Consider the following 22834-nt stretch of genomic DNA (forward strand, 5'->3'; position numbering starts at 1 on the left):
CGATATTGATTAACGATCAGATCGTCTTGACTGGGCGCCGCCATTTTGTTTGAAACAAATGCAGGTGATATGAGAAGTGGAATTTGATTGGTCAGTAGGAGAGACATAGAAGGGACATAACTCGTAATAGCCACTGATGGCTCTACAATCGAACCCAGAAAATCCAGCCTAGTTTAGCAAGGGTGGAAACGGGTCTTTTAAAATCAGTTAACTCCCTTGCCTCGGGAAGATGAGCCAAACAGTTCAGACAATTATGCAAATATATTGGAAGAATATCTTCATGGCTGTTCCTGTTTTCAGCCACTAAGCCTCCCCCGGGATGGAGGGACATCTTGTTGAAGGAGGGACCAGAGGGTTTCGCCAAGAAGGTGCGGGAACACAAGGGGCTGCTGCTGATGGACACCACCTTCCGAGATGCTCATCAGTCGCTGTTGGCAACACGTGTCCGCACCCATGACCTCAAGCGAATCTCTCCCTACGTCGCCCACAACTTCAACAACCTTTTCAGCTCAGAAAATTGGGGAGGTTGGTATTTTAAAAGATTGTTATCATGATTAAATGAATACAAACTTGGTTACATGAATGTTTAGTTTTAAGGATTCCTTGAAATCTTAAATGTTTCACTTAATAAGTTTAAGATAATGAAACTTTTTTGTAGAGGAACAAATTGATCGTTGCATTATTCAAAATCATCAGTTTCTCGATTAACGCATCTTCCTCAGGCAAGAGGGTTCCAAGACTATGAAAGTCCAGTTTCCACCCTTGCCGAACTAGGGTGGTATCGTGGAGACACATTTTGGCTGGACTAACGGGTCTATGCAAAGTCCAATCAAAATTGCGCAACAAAATCGTTATCCTGTTCGTAAAGTGTCATGCACATTTCGGTTGATTGCAGGATTTGCAAAGCATGTGCTCTGCCAACTCGTTGTCAGCAGATATTTTCCAAATCTTTTCATGTTTTCAAACAAGGTGCTCACAGGATTTGATGCACTTCGTGATTTAAGACCCGTTTTATCACAATTTCGGTCTTGATTATCGATCAGATCATCTTGACTGGGCGCGGGCATTTTGTTCGAAGCAAATGCAAGTGATACAAGAGGTGGAATCTGATTGGTCAATAGGAGAAGCATAGAAGGGACATAACTCGTAATAGCTACTGGTGGCGCCATGATCGTGCCGAGAAATTCCAGCCTAGTTTAGCAAGGGTTGAAACTGGACTTTTATAGTTAGTTAACTCTCTTTCCTCGGGGAGATGGTTTAATGGGAAAAGAAGTTTGAATGGTTCAAATATAAATTCTTTGAAACATCCCTAGTTCCTGTATTACATTGAGCTTTGATCTCGTAGATTACTTAATCTTGGCAGCGACCATGACACATCAAACATATTCATTTCTAGTATCTTTTCTGATTTCTATGCTGATGATACTTAGAATTTGCATTTGTGTCTCTCATTGGCCACAAAGTACTACCGCTAAAAAAAATGATAAGTCTTGGTTCTTATGCACCGATTGGTTCATCATAAAGTTTGCTGCACATTTTGTTTGTATTTCCATTTAAAAAAACCCAAAAAATCCTTTATTATTCTGCATCTCGAACAAACCACCCCAGCAGTGAAATGCTACTGTAATGAATGCTTAAAAACAATTTGATACAATTGAGCATGCAGTTACTTCCCTTTACATGCTCACTGCTTTACTGCGCATCTCAGCAACAGGAGTTTGTGTGCTTGCTTTGCCGTTTGAAAATTTGGTCAATGAAAACATGAAATTTACGGTAAAACTTCACAAGACATAATAATTTATAAATTCAATAGTGTTTGTGTACCGTATGCTGGACATTTCATACGCAGAGATTAAGATTATATGTGTATTTGTTTCGTAAAACAAGCCAGAAATAGCAATCACCTGTTCACACATTTTCTCCCCTAACTTATATACTTAATGTCATGGCCAATATCAGAACTAAAATTTCAGTACAGTGATAGGAGGACTGAAAAAGTTTGTATCTCTAACAACTCATGTTTGTTTCAAGGCGAGTCATGGTGAGTTGATGTGATTTGCTGATTAGTTCACATACGATTTCATGGAAATTAATGTAAACAAAATTAAATGAAGTCTTGGATAAGAGTAATTTAATGGATCACAAACGTAAGTCCAGATGTACAATGAACGCTTTTATAGCCAGATAGTGTAATAGCAGGACTACCTTGTGTACTTCAGTACAGATTTGTTGACATACTTCTTCCAGTGTTCTGTGTTCACGATAATGTCTCCATGTTGTGAAATAAAATCAAAGCTCATTATGTATTATGCCCATACTGGATGTCCATCGGTAGTCAAATACTGTATTCCAGTATTTTACTCATCAAGGAATACATATTTGTAGGGAGGCCCTTTCCCAGGTTGATTGTACACAACTGTTTATTTTTGGTTACATACCAGATTGAACACACACAAAAAGGCCGCCCAACCGCGCTTTATTTTCAAAAGCCATTGCCTGAGAACTAGTGGAACCAATGTCATTTGACCCATAACTTAACTATTAAATCACATATCATTAAATCATACATCATATGTATTGTGAAACTTAAAATGCATTGAATTTGTGACTTCTGCTATATTTGATGGTTGCCATGTTGGAAAAATGAAATGAAACAGTCGCTCACCTCAGCCACTTGCACTGCCAACTTATGCATGTTGTGACGTGTGTTTCAGGCGCTACCTTTGACGTTGCGCTGCGTTTCCTACACGAATGTCCCTGGGACCGCCTGGCGGAGCTGCGGAAGCAGATGCCAAACATCCCTTTCCAGATGCTGCTGAGAGGTGCCAATGCTGTCGGCTACACCAACTACCCAGACAATGTTGTCTTCAAGTAAGCACAGGCAGTACACAAATGATGATGATGATGATGATGATGATGATGATGATGATGATGAATGTTGTCTTCAAGTAAGCACAGGCAATGCACAAATGATGATGATGATGATGATGATGATGAATGTTGATGATGATGATGATGATGAATGTTGTCTTCAAGTAAGCACAGGCAACGCACAAATGATGATAATGATGATGATGATGATGATGATGATGAATGTTGATGATGATGATGATGATGATGAATGTTGTCTTCAAGTAAGCACAGGCAACACACAAATGATAATAATGATGATGATGATGATTATGATGATTTTAATAAGGTGTTTTTATCATGCGTCAGATGCCATTCATTTTGTTCACTCTACATTATAATTATCATCATCTTTGGATCATTGTTCACGTAAATTTCATTCGCAGCTCCCTGGGGAGAATACAACCCAGGTGGTGGTAGAAGTTTAACCATGTTAACGGTCACATTACTTCTCATCCTACTGGGTACCCATGCGCTGCTGTTTGAACAAGCTCAAACTACATGGAACTCATTCAGTCTTCCTGTTCTAGGTTCTGTGACCAAGCTGTCAAACATGGAATGGACATTTTCCGTATCTTCGACTCGCTTAACTATCTACCCAACATTATTGTGGGAATGGATGCTGTCGGAAAAGCAGGTCAGTTACTGTCCAATCGGGGTTTGTAGTAACCATGGTAACAGGCTCATCAAACTGGATTTATCGTGACAAAATAGTTTTCAGTTTCGAGTTGTCTGCCTGGAACCATTTTGACTGTTGAAGTGATGTATGACATTTCTTAGTCAATGTCCCAATCTCATTAAAAACAGATCTTAGTTCTCGCTATTGCTGAACAAACATCTGAGGACGTCCCATTACTGGTCACATCAGAATGACCTTTCATTCGACCACTCAGAGCGTAGGTTACCAGATCATGAAAGTGACAGTCAGAATGTGTTTTCTGATCATGCAACCTCGAAAACGTTAACACGGGGTATTCCAAAAGACAGTTACGGCCCGTACGACTGATTCTGTCAAAATCATTGTCTATCTCTCGCTTCCATGGGATAAACATTTGAACGGAGGAGGCATTGCACAATACGTGGGAAGCACTGCCATACAATCTCAACCATATGTTAGACATTCCGGAAAGTTCGTTTGTTCAGTTTTCACTTTTGATCGAGAACTGTGTCAACATATTTTTCAAGCGTAGTCTGAAATTGAAGTCACCAGGTTGAAACAAGTGTGGTAAAACTCGAGAAAGCTGCTTTCTAATTGGCTGATGTCAACTTCTTGTTAGTAATTTCAGTGGTCAGTCATAGTTCGCGAAAGGTCGTTCTGACATGACCTGTAATGGGATGTCCTCAGATCTTTGTTTAGCGGCAGCGAGAACTTAGATCTGATTTTAATGAGATTGTCAATGTCCTGAGAGCACATTAAGCTGTACTTGTATTGAAAATTGGTATGTTATTTGGGAAGGGAACACATTTGAAGCGATTCGCTGTGCAGAGTTGCGTCCCTTGGGCACGCCAGAAACCTATGATTGTGGGTTCGAATCCCGGTTTGCCCCAATTATGTTTCTAGGTTTGCCAGCACCCTACCCATGCTTGTGGGTTTCACCGAAGTGGTAAACGTCTGAGACCTGCATCACTTCGGGCTTTTCTCCCACATTAAGCTGACACGCCGCGATATAACTGGAATAATGTTATAAACGGCGTTAAACCCAACTCACTCACTCACTCCCATGAACCCCTCGTGATCCTGCTACAACACATTTTGTAACTCTGATACTTTGATATGTTTCGATGGTCGTAATAGCAAGATTATATTAACTCACTAACCACCACTAACCACTAAGTCCCATACCTTAACATACAGTTGTGATGGACATAGTTCTACAATGGCTTTGTGCAAGCAGGCCCATTCAACCATCCATGGCTACCTGCACCAGCTGGAACAAGCAGTGTTATACGAAAAAAATTCTCTGTGGTAAAGCATGTTGTTCTTATATTCTTACGTGAGGGATTTAACATTTACGGCAACCCTGCCTCCAGGTGGCGTGATCGAGGCTGCGATTTCCTACACTGGCGACGTGTCCGACCCCACCAGGACCAAGTACAACATGGACTACTACGTGGACCTGGCTACAGAGCTTGTCAAGGCTGGGACACACATTCTGGGAATTAAGGTAAGCCAGTCTCTTACTGTGGTAATATCAGGGCACGACCTTGGAAGCTCTTGCCCTGTAGGGATTCAGGGCAGATTAGGACCTTGGTAGCTCTTGCCATGTGGAGATTCAGGGCAGATTAGGACCTTGGTAGCTCTTACCCTGTAAGGATTCAGGGCAGACTAGGACCCAGTAGCTCTTGCCCTGTAGGGATTCAGGGCAGAATAGGACCTTGGTAGCTCTTGCCCTGTAGAGATTCAGGGCAGAATAGGACCCAGTAGCTCTTGCCCTGTATGGCAGAATAGGACCTTGGTCGCTCTTGCCCTGTAGGGATTCAGGGAAGAATAGGACCTTGGTAGCTCTTGCCCTGTAGGGATTCAGGGCAGAACAGGACCTAGTGGCTCTTGCCCTGTAAGGCAGAATAAGACCTTGGCAGCTCTTGCCCTGTAGGGATTCAGGGCAGAATAGGACCTTGGTAGCTCTTGTCCTGTGGAGATACAGGGCAGAATAGGACCTTGGTAGCTCTTGCCCTGTAGAGATTCAGGGCAGAACAGGACCATGGTAGCTCTAGCCCTGTAGAGATTCTGATTTGTATTCTGAGTGTGGTTGGTCCGTTGTCATGTGATCAAATATGTTGTCACACCTTCACAATAGATGGTCCTGTCTTGTGTACGATTTGCTTGATCCAAGCAAGACTCCACTTTTTTGACAAAGTGCCACAGCCGATTACGACCGACAGCCACACAATAGTGTGAGGATGAACTTGTGGAAGTGTTGGTCATGTTCATCTGGACATGAACAGATAAATGAAGAAACATTTCATGTTTGCTGGTGACAACTTGACCTTGCTCTTCCAGGACATGGCCGGTCTGCTGAAACCTCAAGCCGCCGACCTTCTGATCCGCACGCTCCGGGATAAATTCCCCGATGTTCCCATCCACGTGCACACCCACGACACCGCAGGTGCAGGAGTTGCGTCCATGCTGGCTGCAGCCCGAGCCGGAGCAGATGCTGTAGACGTTGCAGTGGACTCCATGTCTGGGATGACGTCACAGCCCAGTATGGGGGCCATTGTCGCAGCCACAGAAAGGACAGATCTCGATACAGGTGGGTAGGCCCTGGATGCTGCTGACTTAAAACTTACTGCTAAGATTACTCAGGGCACGAATGCTGTACCATCAACAGCATTTGAGAAATACCCACAAGCCCTGGGACAGTTGTTAACAGACTTTCCTACACTATCTTTTACACTTGTCTAAAAACAATGAAACTTTGAATGCTTTGTTGAAGTGACATTTCATATTTTGTGGGTGTGTTTTTTTTCCCACAAAGTTCTTTTTTCTTTGTTTTACGGGGAAGCATACATTCACATTACTCTCTTACCAACCAGGTACAGTTAGAGCGGTAAGGTAGTCAAGCGGTTAAAGTGTTAGTTTGTAACAATGAAAACCAGGGTTTGATTCCCCACATGGGTACACAGGAGTTAAGTCCCAACTCTGTAAAATGGTTGGAATTGTATTACTAAAGGCTCATAGATCCATACTCTGTACCTGCTCTAGAAACCCGTGAAGATCCGGGTAAAAATAGGTCTTCAGCGATCCATGCTTGCCGTAAGAGGCTACTATGCTTGTCGTAAGAGGCGACTAACAGGATTGGGTGGTCAGGCTCGCTGAATTGGCTGATGCATGTCATCGTATCCCAAATGCGTAGATCGATGTGCATGATGTCAGTCACTGGATTGTCTGGTCCAGACTTGATTATTTACAGACCACTGTCATAAAGCTGTAATATGGCTGAGTGCGGCATCAAACAAACAAACAAACAAACAAAACATGCACCAAGGAACACGGGGTACAGAAAGTGGCAAGACAGACTGCAGCTGTTTTTTGTTTCCATGGCTAGGTGTGACGCTGGAGAATGTATCGACATACTCAGCCTACTGGGAACAAACCAGGAATCTGTATGCCCCCTTCGAGTGTTGCGTCACCATGAAGAGCGGCAATGCTGACATCTACGTCAACGAGATCCCAGGTGAGTGATTGTTAGTTCCCACCAGACATATACAATAAAACACATCTTCCTGAGGCAAGGGAGTTAACTGACTTTAAAAGTCCAGTTTTCCACCCTTGCCGAACTAGGCTGGAATTATGGAGTTATGTTTTGGCTGGACTAATTAGTCTAATTATAATCCAATTAATACCTCGTAACGAAATCGACATCTGGTTCGTAAACTGCTGTGCATATTTCGGTCCATTGCAGGATTTGCAAATCGTGTACCTTTAACTAACATCAACAGATATTTTCCAAATCTTTTCCTGTTTTTAATCAAGGTGCTCACATGACTGGATACACTTCGTGAAGTAAAAACCTTTTGATTGCAACATAGATCTTGATTATCAATAAGATCGTCTTGACTGGGCGCCACCATTGTGTTTGAAGCTAATGCAAGTGATACGAGAGGTGAAATCTGATTGGACAGTAGGAGGGATATAGAAGGGACATGACTGGTAATAGCCAGTGGTGGCCCTATGGTCAAGCCCAGCTCTGGCCTAGTTCGACTTGGGTGGAAACTGGACTTTTATAGTCAGTTAGCGGGTAACTGCCAAAGATTCAGTGCTCTCACAGTTACGTATTTACAGGCTGATGTGATGGGGGTGCATGGGCGGATACAGCTTTTTTGAAAAGGGGGGGTGCACAATTAAGATCTATTTATTGTCTTTGGTGGTAATTTATACAGAAATAAAGATTGTTTTCGAAATAAATCTGTATCTGCCCATGGGGTGGAATATAGCTGTCAGTGATTTAGTAATCTGGAGTCCGTCCCTTGATGTCAGCCTTGTTAGATCCAGGAGTCAGTTTAGTCAGTTTGCCTTTTCAAATCTAATAATTCCACTGGTAGATATGCTTGTATGAATGTGATATCTGTACTTATCTGTGTGCTAATTGAGTACCGGCCCTGAAGGATGCTGTTGCATGTTTCAGGTGGTCAGTACACCAACCTGCAGTTCCAGGCCTTCAGCTTGGGGCTGGCTGACCAGTTCGAGGAGGTCAAGAAAATGTACTCCGTGGCCAACAAACTCCTGGGAGACATCCCTAAGGTAGGTGGACTGCATGGCTGGACTGGAGCGACAGCATGGCTGGAGTGGAGTGCCTGAATGCTGAAAGGGTGGGCCTATGGAACAGGCTGGAGGGGAGTGGCAACATTGCTGGAAGGGTGGGGCTAGGAAACAGGCTGGAGTGAGGGTTAGGATCAGGTGCCTGGTATCATTACTGATGAGGATTTGGTGATATGGATTTTAGGATCTACAGGCTGCTGTTGTATTTCTGTCTGAAGCATAAAATAACATTCACTGGGTTGGGACAATAGGTCTCAAGAGGTAGGTACAAACTCTCCGATTGGGAAAAGTTTGACCGTAGCCCTGGCAAAATGTGTTTAGATACACGTGTATACACTGAAGTAGACTAAAGTTTTAATTTTATTCAAACATATAAAAGTCAGAAGGAATGGGCATAGTAATTAGTGACTTGTAGTTTAAACCTAGAGCTCTAGATAATTTTTGTCATTAAACAATATATCACGTTACTAACCATGGGTCCGGTTAGTCCTGTGGGTACCCGGGTCCTACTCAGTACCCACCGGACCCGGGTACCCGAGTTACCCGTCCCAGCCCTAATTCACTCACTTGCTTGACATGTCCCCCACCTTGAGTTATGTCAGATAACAACACGTTATTTAATAAAGAGGGGTGGTCAGGTAGCCTAGTGATTTAAGCGTTCGCTCATCAGCCGAAGACCCGGGTTCGATTCCCGACATGGGTACAATGTGTGAAGCCCATTTCTGGTGTCCCCCGCCGTGATATTGCTGGAATATTGCTAAAAGTGGCGTAAAACCATACTCACCCACTCACGGTTTAATAAAGAACAGCAGATATTAATTAAGGTGTTTTAATGTGCTATAGCAGGGCAGAGCTTAATATTTACTTTTAGGAAAATGTGTAATCCATGACTTGCTTCATCTAACATTATTGAACACATTTTGTCTTTGTGAACAATGTCTGTGGTGTAGACTTTTACCCAAGCATGAAATGTAGAGAGCTCTAATGTTACTGGAATGTAGAGAGCTCTAATGTTACTGGAATGTAGAGAGCTCTAATGTTACTGGAATGTAGAGAGCTCTAATGTTACTGGAATGTAGAGAGCTCTAATGTTACTGGAACGTAGAGAGCTCTAATGTTACTGGAATGTAGAGAGCTCTAATGTTACTGGAATGTAGAGAGCTCTAATGTTACTGGAATGTAGAGAGCTCTAATGTTACTGGAATGTAGAGAGCTCTAATGTTACTGGAATGTAGAGAGCTCTGATGTTACTGGAATGTAGAGAGCTCTAATGTTACTGGAATGTAGAGTGCTCTAATGTTACTGGAATGTAGAGAGCTCTAATGTTACTGGAATGTAGAGAGCTCTAATGTTACTGGAATGTAGAGAGCTCTGATGTTACTGGAATGTAGAGAGCTCTAATGTTACTGGAATGTAGAGTGCTCTAATGTTACTGGAATGTAGAGAGCTCTAATGTTACTGGAATGTAGAGAGCTCTAATGTTACTGGAATGTAGAGAGCTCTGATGTTACTGGAATGTAGAGAGCTCTAATGTTACTGGAATGTAGAGAGCTCTAATGTTACTGGAATGTAGAGAGCTCTAATGTTACTGGAATGTAGAGAGCTCTGATGTTACTGGAATGTAGAGAGCTCTAATGTTACTGGAATGTAGAGAGCTCTAATGTTACTGGAATGTAGAGAGCTCTAATGTTACTGGAATGTAGAGAGCTCTGATGTTACTGGAATGTAGAGAGCTCTGATGTTACTGGAATGTAGAGAGCTCTGATGTTATTGGAATGTAGAGAGCTCTGATGTTACTGGAATGTAGAGAGCTCTGATGTTACTGGAATGTAGAGAGCTCTAATGTTACTGGAATGTAGAGAGCTCTAATGTTACTGGAATGTAGAGAGCTCTAATGTTACTGGAAGCCATTTTGTTCCAGGTGACCCCATCGTCCAAGGTGGTGGGAGACATGGCCCAGTTCATGGTCCAGAACAAGCTGACCGCGGAGATGGTGGAGGACAGGGCGGAAGAGTTGTCTTTCCCTAGCTCCGTTGTGGAGTACTTCCAGGGTTACCTCGGAAAGCCACCAGGAGGCTACCCAGAACCCCTCAGGACCAAGGTGACGATGTGTTAGAAACAGACATAGAGGATATTTCATGTGATGAGTGGACTATAGTGGACTATCATGTTTCTCTCATTGAGTGATGGGAGGAAAGGAGAAAATATCTCCTTTCCCCGTTCAGTAGATGAGAAAACATGACACTTCATGAGACACATGGAATATCCAATGTAATATATACTTTTTGTGTCTTAATTTAAATTGTTTCATTACAAATATAAGCGCTTCAAACTTAAATTCTTCCTACCTAACACGCAGGGACATTTCCCCACCCCTTGTACTTGTGACTTAAAAAGTATATCCCAGTTTTCAAAATCTTAAAAAATATAAACAAAAGTAATAAAAAATTGTAAAATTCTTTTATCATACATTTGGATATGATTATATACAAATAAAAATATACTTGAAAGCTACGAGACCGATGGTGGAAGCAAAGGAATAACGTATTTTCTTGAGTATAGTGCGCACCTATGTATAATGCGCACCCCTCTCTAGCGGGTTCAATATTTTGGAAAAAAAGAAATTTGAATATTATGCGCAGAAAAAACTACACCATACCCCTTCCGCGAAGTCTGGCAAACGGGTGATGAGAAACTTCGAAATTTGAGATAAAAAATCACCAGACATGTTGATTTACCGTTTAAATTGTATTTTTTGTTCAGCTAGGCATTGTTTTATATCCAGGGATTAAGATTACCTTGTACCCTTGTACCCGGTACCAGCTGATCAAGTAACATAAATGGCGCTTTGCGAAATGAACAGTCTCCATTGATGAGTTAAAAGAGCAAATTACAGTTTATAACAAAACATTTTCAAGAGAATAGCAAACGCAAGAAGAGATAGTAACACCATAAAGGACCATCTGACATTATTTTGCCTTGTCAAAGTTGAACGTTAATGCAAGTCAACAGTTTGTTTTCCGGGAGAGACACTTACGATAAAGGGAGATAATTTGCAGGGAGATAGCTCTTGTGTTAGTTCCATCAAATTTTATGTTCACTCCAGTGCAAGATCAAATGTTATGTTCACTGCAGTGAAAATATCAAGTGTTATGTTCACTGCAGATTTTGAAAGGTGCCAAGACGTTCGACGGTCGTCCAGGGATGTCTCTTCCTCCTCTGGACTTTGACAAGCTGAAGGAGGAGCTCGTGGAAAAGCACGGCCCCGTGGTGCGGGAGGTGGATGTCATGAGCTCGGCGCTCTACCCGAAGGTCCTCGATGACTACATGGAGTTCCGGAGTAAATATGGTCCGGTTGACACTCTTGATACAAGACTCTTCCTAATGGGACCAAAGATCCCAGAGGAATGTGAGGTGAGACATACGTGAGGTGAGATGTGTGTAAGGTGAGGTGAGACGTGTGAGGTGAGATGTGTGAGAGGTGAGGTGAGTCGTGTCAGGTGAGATGTGTGTGAGGTGAGGTAAGATGTGTGTGAGGTGAGGTGAGATGTGTGTGAGCTGAGGTAAGACGTGTGAGGTGAGATGTGTGAGGTGAGATGTGTGTGAGGTGAGACGTGTGAGGTGAGGTGAGGTTAGACGTGTCAGGTGAGATGTGTGTGTGAGTTGAGATGTGTGTGTGAGGTGATATGTGTGTGTTAGTTGAGATGTGTGTGTGAGGTGAGATGTGTGTAAGGTGAGATGTGTGAGGTGAGGTAAGACGTGTGAGGTGAGGTGAGGTTAGACATGTGAGGTGAGATGTGTGTGTGTGTGAGGTGAGATGTGTGCGTGAGTTGAGATGTGTGTGTGAGTTGAGATGTGTGTGTAAGGTGAGATGTGTGAGGTGAGGTAAGATGTGTGAGGTGAGATGAGGTTAGACGTGTGAGTTGAGATGTGTGTGTGAGGTGAGATGTGTGTAAGGTGAGGTGAGACATGCATGAAGTCAGCTGTGTTTGAGGTGAGATGTGTTGTAGACGTCTATAAAGTGATATATTTGAGGTGAGATGTGCTTGATACATGTGTCAGGCAAGCTCTGTGTTAGGGTTATAGATCACATTGATTATTAAATCTACTTTGAATGTCCAAGTAATTACTATAATAGGTTCTGTAAAAAACATTTTGACAAATGTTTTTTACCAGTCATGGATAGCCGTCAAGCAGCTATTGTGATTTATCCATTGATTACTCAACCCGTGAAGATAATCAATTAAGATTAATGTAAGTCAGAAATCATCCAAGATCCAAGGATAGAATAGGTCTTCAGCAACCCATGCTTGCCATAAAAGGCGACTATGCTTGTCATAAGAGGCGACGAACGAGATTGGGTGGTCAGGCTCGCTGACTTGGTTGATGCATGTCATGGTATCCCAATTGCGTGGATCGATGCACATGATGTCAATAACTTGGTTGCCTTGTCCAGACATAATTATTTACAGACTGCCGTCATATAGCTGGAATATTGCTGAGTGCAGCATTAAACAACAAACAAACAAACAAACAAACACTGATGTACCCAGACCACACCTGGAAAGTTATCGGTCAGCAATGCTGCTTAACTGCAAGGCAAAATAGAATGTCCAACTTTCAGCAGACATTTTTATGAACAGTCAGTAATGATTCAGTAAATAGTTGGTCCCATAAATCACAACTGAAGTCAGCTGAGGTGAAACAGGGTTGCCATGCGAGTGTGACATGACAACTAACAACTGTGTTAAGCAACAAACAAACAAACAAACATAAAAACCACTGGGTACTCATCATGCCATGTTTATGACTGGGACCCAGCGGCAAGCAAACACAACCAACTGGCAACCTAGATGATGATGATGATTATGGTGATGACAACCAACCTTTAGATGATGATGATGATGATGACAAGCAACCTTTAGATGATGATGATGATGATGACAAGCAACCTTTAGATGATGATGATGATGATGATGATGATGATAATGATGACAAGCAACCTTTAGATATTAATGATGATGATGATGATGATGATGACAAGAAACCTTTAGATGATGATGATGATGATGACAACCAACCTTTAGATGATGATGATGATGATGATGATGATGACAAGCAACCTTTAGATAATGATGATGATGATGATGATGATGGTGATGACAACCAACCTTAAGATGATGATGATGATGATGATGATGATGACAACAACCAACCTTTAGATGATGATGATGATGATGATGATGATGATGACAAGCAACCTTTAGATGATGATGATGATGATGATGATGATGATGATGATGACAAGCAACCTGTAGATGATGATGATGATGATGATGATGACAAGCAACCTTTAGATAATAATGATGATGATGATGATGACAAGCAACCTTTAGATGATGATGATGATGACAACCAACCTTTAGATGATGATGATGATGATGTTGATGATGACAAGCAACATTTTGATGATGATGATGATGATGATGATGATGATGATGACAAGCAACCTTCAGATGATGATGATGATGATGATGATGATGATGATGATGACTAGCAACCTTTAGATGATGATGATGATGATGATGATGCTTGGATTTATAAAGCGCTTAAAGGGCACAAAACTTTGTGTTCAGTGCACTTAGCATTGATAGTGTTTGTTCTAAAGGTGGGTTTTTAGGTGGGCTTTAAGAACAGGGATTGAAAAAGATAATTTCACATTATCTGGAAGAGAGTTCCACAGATCTACAGGTATTGACTGCATAGACTGCATGGATCGATGGAATCCGTTGGCAGGTGGTCGTGTTTAAGTTTGTCTGGTAGAACTGACCCAGGAAGCGGTTACTGGACACCACAGATTGTCATGGATTGTCGTTGCTTGCAGGTCGAGATAGAGCGTGGCAAGACTCTGTCCATCAAGACGCTTGCAGTGGGGGACTTGAACAAGAACGGGGAGAGGGAGGTGTTCTTCGAGCTGAACGGTCAGCTGCGGTCTGTCCTCATCAAGGATGAAGAAGCAATGAAGGTCAGTGGATAGATCTCCATCAGACATTGTGAATCAGCCCACCCAGGTGAACTAGGAGCAGACAGCAAGACAAATTGACTTGCTGGGGACTCATTTAGCTCAATGGGCGGTCTGAATCCAGTCTTGTGCGGCCGCCAAAATGTTTTGCCTAATATATTCATGAGGACATCAATGCTTTGATGGTACATGTATTCATTAGGACGTCAATGCTTTGATGGTACATGTATTCATTAGGACATCAATGCTTTGATGGTACATGTATTCATAAGGACGTCAATTCTTTGATGGTACATGTATTCATAAGGACGTCAATTCTTTGATGGTACATGTATACATAAGGAAGTCAATTCTTTGATGGTACATGTATTCATAGGACGTCAATGCTTTGATGGTACATGTATTCATAAGGAAGTCAATGCTTTGATGGTACATGTATTCATAAGGAAGTCAATGCTTTGATGGTACATTTATTCATTAGGACGTCAGTCGCACACACATTGCTATAAAAGTGCAATAATCTTGGAACATGATGTTAAACCCCATTTCAACCCTGCCGTACAGCGTGTGTGTAAGCTATGCTTTGTATGTTCTGCAGGAGATGCACTTCCATCCAAAGTCCCTCAAGGGCGTAAAGGGCAGCGTGGGGGCCCCAATGCCAGGGTCAGTGATAGGCATCAAGGTCAAGGTTGGTGACAAGGTCGTGAAAGGTCAGCCCGTGTTGGTGTTGAGTGCAATGAAGATGGAGATGGTCGTCAGTGCGCCAGTGGACGGTGAGGTCAAGAGTATCGCAGTCACTGACGGCATGAAGCTGGAAGGAGACGACTTGTTGATGGACATTGAGTGACCAGTCTTGGCAGGAAAACCCTGAAGAAACACACTGACCATCGGGCCTGACCTACTGTCCACAGGTTCTAATGTTTCAGCGATTGCTCATTGGAGGATGTTGTTTTTGAGGAATATTGACGATGGTGGTGTTTGGAAACTGGACCAATTCTATTGGGTCGTTCGTGAGCTGATGGGTGAAAGCATATTGGTCATCAAATGGCATTGTTGTGACGCATGTTTTAACAAGGTGAATGATTTAAATCAGCGTGAATGATTTAAAACAAGGTGAATGATTTAAATCATGGCATACTCTAACCTTGAAATGGACACACTTAATTATTTTATTGAACAGAATCAGTTTGTAGTGGAGTGCTAGACAAGAGTTTTATCATGGGACAAAGTTTTGTTATATGTGTGAGTGAATGTTTGCTACCAGCGAGGATTTTTGATAACGTTAGTATTCTAATAGCGGAATGGTGTGTTGTGGAACTAGCATGCTGGCCAACAGTGAGTTTGTCGTTTGTCATACTCGCCTCTCTTTAACCTCTTAAAGTAAGTCTTGTCTACCTACTGATCAATGTTATGTGCAAACACACAACAGATCCAATCAGTGTATCTGGGAACCATAATTAAGTTAGTCAAAGAATAACTTCTGTTTATAGGTACTGATATACTTTTCATTTTAAACGATTCCAATGCGTTAAACCCAACCAAGTATCACCAGCAGTCCCAGTTGGTCATTGACAGCAGGAAATAGGCATATTAGGATACCAGCCATGTAGTACAATAATTTCTTTGGTAAGAAAAGACCGAGGGCTTCTGCAAATGATAATGCCCTGAAATAGCTTTACTGTTATTATAGCTAAAATGGATAAAATTTGTTATCAAATAAAAATTAACAACAATATCGGTTTTGAAACATTTCGTGCAATCAACATGAATTTCACTGACCCACTTTTACAAATATGGAAACGTCATAGAACAAGCCAGATGACATCACTATTGAATGTGACGTCATCTATCCCTATCCTATGACGTCACTTAACAACGGGCGTGATAATGGCCTGTCGTCAAGAATTATGAGGGTGCACGGATGGCCCAGTCGTCTAAGGCGCTGCGATTCGCACTGCAGAGTTGCGTCCCTTGGGCACGCCAGAAACCTATGATTGTGAATTCGAATCCCGGTTCGCCCTGATTATGTTTCTAGGTTTGTCAGCACCATACCCATGCTCGTGGATTTCACCGAAATGGTAAACGTCTGAGACCTGCATCACTTCGGGCTTTCCTCCCACATAAAGCTGACACGCAGTGATATAACTGGAATACTGTTAAAAGCGGCATTAAACCCAAGTCACTCACTCACTCAAGCAATATGAGGGCATTATCAAGTTACAGTGGCCCGCTCATTTCTGAAAACATGAGGGGTTTAATGATAATTCTATCCATTTTAGCTATAAAAATGAACTATTGTGTATATTCTGATTTCTTGAAGTATGTACGACTCAAACATAGGCCTCTAGACGTTTCTTGACAGTTGTTTGGTTTTATGATAGATAGATCTTAAACCTTGTTGAACATTTGTTTGAGGCACTTTCACAGACACTGCATCTTGTGACAAGTATTAGAGCGATGTTGTTCGATGTGAATACTGAGTGACAGTATTTAGTGAATACTTGTTATATGTTAATGAGTGCGTTTGTACCAGCCACAGTGACCTCGTTTCCTCAAAATATTGTCAGCTTGGTTGTGTTTGTTGAATAATTGACACGTGGTATGTTTCATTGACAGATATGGATGTGTGTCTGTTTGTGATGTTGAATGCTTGTCTGCAGCGCAATGAATATTCATGATCCAATGAAATCCATTGTGTTCACGAGATATTCTTCAGAAGATATCTTTGTAAGCAATCACAAGTCATTCACAATTTGTACAGCACTGGAGTATTTCTAGACTATTCATGTTTAGAGAGATTTAGTTATTATTATATATAGTATGCATACTTTTGTAAGATAGAGGTCCGATTTATATGTAGAATAAAAGTTTCTGAAGACTGTTGATGGTTGATACAAGATGGCTGCGTATTTATTGACTGAGTAAACGTAGTGTTGCACCAGCATCTTGTTTTGTTCCATTTACGAACTTCAATTCATATCTTAATGTACAGACTGCTGCTGAATTCAAAATTTATAATTATGCAATACAGTAAACTATGGTTATAACAAACACACTTATAACGAACATACGAATATAACAAACTTACTTTTTTGGTCCCGACTATTTGCTGTAGTTATGCTGTATATTTGCTTCAAACGAACTACGGTTATAATGAACTAAAATTAGTAGTCCCTTTGAGTTCGTTATAACTACACTTTACTGTATATCATGGTTGTATCGTAATACGGCCTTGTGCATCGCAAAATGTTGTGATACATTTTAAACCTCCAATACCCATCCCTAGTATTTAGTGACAAGTAAGAGACTTCCCTTCTGTTATTGAAGTTCTTTATTGTATCATTCATATTTTATTTTTGGTCGGTGGGCCTGTATATTTTGGGGCAGTAGGATAGTCGAGTTTGAGTATTCACTTGTAACATTTGAGGCATGGCTTTGATTCCCTACATGGATACAATTAGTGGTAGGACAATACACCGATGCATCGGTGGATCGCGATTTTTTACTTCTCGATACAAGTATCGATCACAGTTGCACACTAAGTAAAAAATGTATCGGTGGAACGCGATTTTTTTTTCTCAATACAAGTTTCGATCACAGTCGCACACTAAGTAAAAACTATCGATTCTTACCTTAAATGTTTCTTGAATAAGTGTACACCACACACTAATTACTAGTGAAAATGAGTAGTGAAAACGTAAAGATTTTCATCCATTGCGCCATACCTGACCCTGCCAACTGTTAATTAAAAGTGTGAAAGGTTTGGCAATCCTGTCCATGAAAAAGATGGCTTACACACCACAGATAAATGCACATGCATGTATCGTGATACATATCAGATCGTGAGCAAGGTATCGTGATACGTATTGGATCGCACAGTTGGTGTATCGTCCCACTCCTAGTACAATGTGTGAAGCTTTTTCTCGCGTGTCCCCAGCTGTGATATTGCTGAAATAATGACGGATGCAGTGTCTTTCACTGTAAATATTGCAACACGCAGAATGTATGCTTTTTGTAACTGTGATAAACAGTACCAGCAGGTTAAATAGTTGTCTAGTTCACTATTCAATCATTATATTTAACTATTCATCATGTATAACGATGTATATTACTCTTAAAAAAATAAAAGAATTGGTTCTCAGGCGATGATTTTTGAAAATATAGTGCAGGGAGGCGGTGTTTTTTTTCTTTTTTCGCTTGTTTAATTAGTATGTAACCAAATAGACAGTTGTGTACCATCAACCTGGGAAAGGGCCTCCCTACGTAAACAAGCATACAAACTCCTATTGCTGCCATTACCATAACACGAGCTTGTCGAAAAAGGCGACTAACGGGTGGTAAGACTCGCTGACTTGGTTGATGCCCGTCATCGTATCCCAATTGCGTGGATCAATGATCATGATGTCAATCACTGGATTGTCTGGTCCAGACTCGATTATTTACAGACTACCGTCATATAGCTGGAATATTGCTGAGTGAGGCGTTAAACAACAAACAAACACACAAACATAACACAAGATGTGCAGTAAAGCAGTGGACATGAAAAGAGAAGTAACTGCATGCAATATTGGATTGCATTGTTTTAAGTATTGGTATATTTTTATTTTTTTGGAAAATGGAAATAAAAATGTAACATGCGGCAGACTTTATAAGGATGCGGCAGTGCTTGAGAACCAGACTATTATATTTTTTAACCTTGATATTAACAGTTCAATTTTTTAAATTATCTTTGTTAAATGTTTTGGTTTGTAAACAGGGTTATTTAGCAATTGCAACACTATCCTAAACACTCCTGCCATGCAAATTATAACCAAGATATTACATATATTCTATACATAATATTATCTTATTTATATTTAATAAGATGCACCCAGATGTTAGATTAGGTATGTTGCTTTTTACTTTGCATATAGATGGTGTATAGATATGTATATGTATAACCAAGAGCAGACAGATAGTGTTATGAATTGTGTTATGCTGACATGTGATCGTCTATTCTTTGAAAGGACTAGAAAAACTTTTTTATGATGTATCGTTGATCAGGAAATTCCAAAGCTGAAGTATGCTAGAGTTAGCTCCCTTTAGTTGTACAATGTGTGCAAGTCCCATTTTTAGCTGAGTCCCTGTGAATGTATAAGGACAAAGATGGTTTACATTGTAAAAAATAATAGATACCATATTTGAGGTAATAAGCGCCCAGGGAGCTCTCAAAATTATAAATATGGGTCTCTTATTAGAATATGACTTTGGTGAAAAAAACAGAGTTGAAAGATAAATTTCGTTGTTTATGCTGACAGCCTGAAATGTTTATATACGACAGATAAATTTTTCCAAAATTTAATTAAGGGTGCATGTAACACATGAGTGCATATTATACACGAATAAATAAGTCTTATGTACATTGATCAATCGGATGGGGTGCTAATTGGGATTGTTCACTAGCCAATATATAAGCAAATATCGCTGTGGGCGTTTATTAGAGCTGGGCGCTTATTACGTTGAATACAGTATTATTGCCTTTTTGTAATGCCAAAAATCCTGAACTATCAACTGATGGAGGTTGTTGATGTGACTGAAAACATAGCAATACCAGCATGACCGGATGGTGAATATCCGGTGGGTGGGTTGACAAGATACTATTGATATTATTGATTCATATTTTGATATTATATTGATTTTCAGAAAGTATTATTTACAAAGATTTGTAAAAACCCTACCTGATACTTTCACAAGATGGCATTATATGTCATATCCATCATTTATATTTGCCTCTCTATTGATTTTCAGAAAGGAATATTTACAAAGATTTGTAATAACACTATGGCAAGATGGCATTTTGGCATAAAAATAGCACTGCTTATTAGCGCTGATTAAAGAACTTCCATACTAACAAGAAACAGTGTTTTCCTAAAAACAAAACACAGTTTATATGTTTATTCTGCTGACTGGCATTAAAGGAAGTTCAAAGGCAATAAAATAATTGAACCAACAACAGTTCACTGATTGTAGTGGTCATAGATGTCTAGTTTGACACGAGTGGGTAGAACTCTTGATATGCGAATAGGTAAGTCTTCTGTACATTGATCAATCGGAAGGGGTGCTAATTGGGATTGTTCACAAGCCAATATATGAGCAAATATCGCCGTGGGTGCTTATTAGAGCGGGGCACTTATTACGTTGAATACGGTATATTAAGTATTTATTTTATTTGTTAATTTACGAAAAGAATGACATTTTTTAAAGTCATGTATTTTTTCTGTCAGACTCTTGCAACTGTTTCTCTATTCCTTTACTTGAAACGTCTGACCGTGAGTTGCCGGAAGGTATAGCACTCAATGAGAACTTCATAAAGGCGTGACGCATTTGAAACTGGTGCTAGAGTTGAGTGAATGAACTTTACTTGAATGTCTGAAACTGAAGGGTATCTTTCACAATGAAGCTGTATTAAATTTAGCAAACACACTGCCAAAATCGATTTGATATTCAAATATGAGGCCAGATCATTTGTTTGTTTAATGGGAACACCTATAAATTTTGCAATAGTTGGAGGAGCTACAAAACTTGAATGATTGAAAATTGTTTTGTGAATTCTTTCAAGAACGCTTTTTTGTAAACCTCAAAGCAGCCAGGTAGTTACTTTTTTAAATCCACTTTCAACAAAGTATTTACACCAATACATCAAAAAAGGAGATTTTTAAGACAAATCAGTTCACCGGAATAGTCAGTTAATCTGGCCTGAAACTAAACAATACTCCTGTTATAAGCCTTTTTATGCAACGAATGTTTACTCGTGTATCTGTTGATGGCTTACAAATATCAAACTAGTTTGCTTGTAAGACTGTTAAGGACTTTCCCATGAGGGAAAAGGAAAGATGGTTTTGAAAACATTTTCCAGGGGGTGGTCATGATGCTGGACTTTAGGTTCACCACTGGTAAAATATATGTATGTAAAACTATCTGACAATAAATGTTAGAACGTTTTGAAATGTTGGGACACACGCCTCCAGCATGTGGATGGTACTTTGTGGTACGGAAGGGGAGTTGTCCCCAGCTTCCCGAGACAAGGGAGTTAACTGATTGTAAAAGTCCAGTTCCACCCTTGCTGAACTAGGCTGAAATTTCTGGGCTCGATCATAGCGCCAGTGGTGGCTATTACAAATTTTTTCCCTTCTATGTCCCTCCTATTGACCAATCAGATTCCACGTCTTATATCACTTGCATTTGCTTCAAACAAAACGGCATCGCCAAGTGAAGATGATCTGATCGATATTGTATTAAAACAGGTCTTACTCCAAGATCTATATTGTGATAAAACAGGTCTTACTCCATGATCTATATTGTAATAAAACGGGTCTCACTCCGAGAAGTGCAGCCAAAACCCAAGCACCTTGATTTAAAAATGACAAAATTTGGAAAATATCTGTTGAAACTACTTTGTCAGTACACATGATTTGCAAATCCTGAAAGCGACTGAAATCCGCACAGTTTAAGACCCAGTTGTCGATTTTGTGATTTTGATTGGACCATGCATAGACTCGTCAGTCCAGCCAAAATACTCCATAATTCCAGCCTAGTTCGGCAAGGGTTGAAACTGGACTTCTATAGTCAGTTAACTTGCCTTGGGAAGATGAGTTGTCCCAGGACACTAAAAATTGTTACTAATGACATAAAACTCAAAGAAGTGTGATGTCAGCAGAGTTGTCTCCCCTGATCTACACAGTCACCTGGATCAGTTTCAGAATTTACATGTAATCATTTCAGAGCATTGTATGTTAGACTGCTTCATCTCAATAAACTATGTAGAAAGATGCCTGTTTGTTTTTGGGTCTCATTTCAGCCAATTTTATCGGGGCCCATTCCACAAGGCCATCTTAGCACTAAGATGATGATGACTTCCATACTTTACCATAAGCTTACAAAGGTTGTAGTGCTGAGATGGTCATTAACTCCAATACTATAACATTGGCTTACAATAGCTGTGGGCTAAGAATACTTTGTAGAAGAGGACCCAGGTTCCTGTACCACAAAGCGATCTTAGCGCTAAGATGATAGTACCTCCCTTACTTTATGGGACCAGAACTGGTGTGGTATGGTGTATCACTGGAAAACATGGTAAATGGTGAGGTGGTTTCTTTTCCTAATAACTTTGTTTACTGATTTTCTTTTTAATGTATTTTTCTGTTTTTTAAACTTTAAAGATAAGCATTTTAAAGTGATGCAATGACTTCCATTGATGTTTTGTTCATTCCCAAATTTTTACAACACATTCGGCCGGTGAAATAATGAATGGTCTATTATTTATAATTTTATTTCATATTTGTGAAATTTTGGGTTGGTGGAAGTGTAGACCAGGTTACCTTAGTATAGTGGAATATGTCAAAACCAGACTAACTTGAATGTCTCTCAACACAGGACCAAATCTACAATTAATTCCTCCACACATTTCACTCACAAAAACTGTTTTCTTAAATGAGCTGACATATTTTATTGGGTATAGCTCAAATAGCATTGTACTAAACTTGGAAACTAGGGCTGGGACGAGTCCAAATTTACTACCCGGGTACCCACCTCCCTATTACCCTACCCTACCCGGGTACCCACTTCCCTATTACCCTACCCTACCCTACCCTACCCGGGTACCC

At 40.5% G+C, this 22834-nt stretch overlaps 1 protein-coding gene across 1 annotated transcript in view; it reads left to right on the forward strand.

Annotated features, from left to right (window-relative positions):
• Nucleotides 1-22001, forward strand: part of LOC139443043 (pyruvate carboxylase, mitochondrial-like) — a 67787-nt gene extending 45786 nt beyond the window's left edge. The window contains exons 12-22 of the mRNA XM_071223965.1: nucleotides 301-525; nucleotides 2715-2871; nucleotides 3441-3547; nucleotides 4942-5075; nucleotides 5912-6161; nucleotides 6957-7085; nucleotides 8037-8152; nucleotides 10092-10271; nucleotides 11336-11584; nucleotides 14055-14195; nucleotides 14791-22001. Of these exons, the coding sequence (XP_071080066.1) occupies nucleotides 301-525; nucleotides 2715-2871; nucleotides 3441-3547; nucleotides 4942-5075; nucleotides 5912-6161; nucleotides 6957-7085; nucleotides 8037-8152; nucleotides 10092-10271; nucleotides 11336-11584; nucleotides 14055-14195; nucleotides 14791-15039 (1937 nt within the window). The 3' untranslated portion in view covers nucleotides 15040-22001. The remainder of the gene's footprint in view (nucleotides 1-300; nucleotides 526-2714; nucleotides 2872-3440; nucleotides 3548-4941; nucleotides 5076-5911; nucleotides 6162-6956; nucleotides 7086-8036; nucleotides 8153-10091; nucleotides 10272-11335; nucleotides 11585-14054; nucleotides 14196-14790) is intronic.
• The last annotated feature ends 833 nt before the right edge of the window (nucleotides 22002-22834 follow it).

Source organism: Haliotis cracherodii, unplaced genomic scaffold (genome assembly GCF_022045235.1).
Source record: "Haliotis cracherodii isolate W230 unplaced genomic scaffold, xgHalCrac1.p SCAF_5, whole genome shotgun sequence".
Lineage (NCBI taxonomy): Eukaryota > Metazoa > Mollusca > Gastropoda > Lepetellida > Haliotidae > Haliotis > Haliotis cracherodii.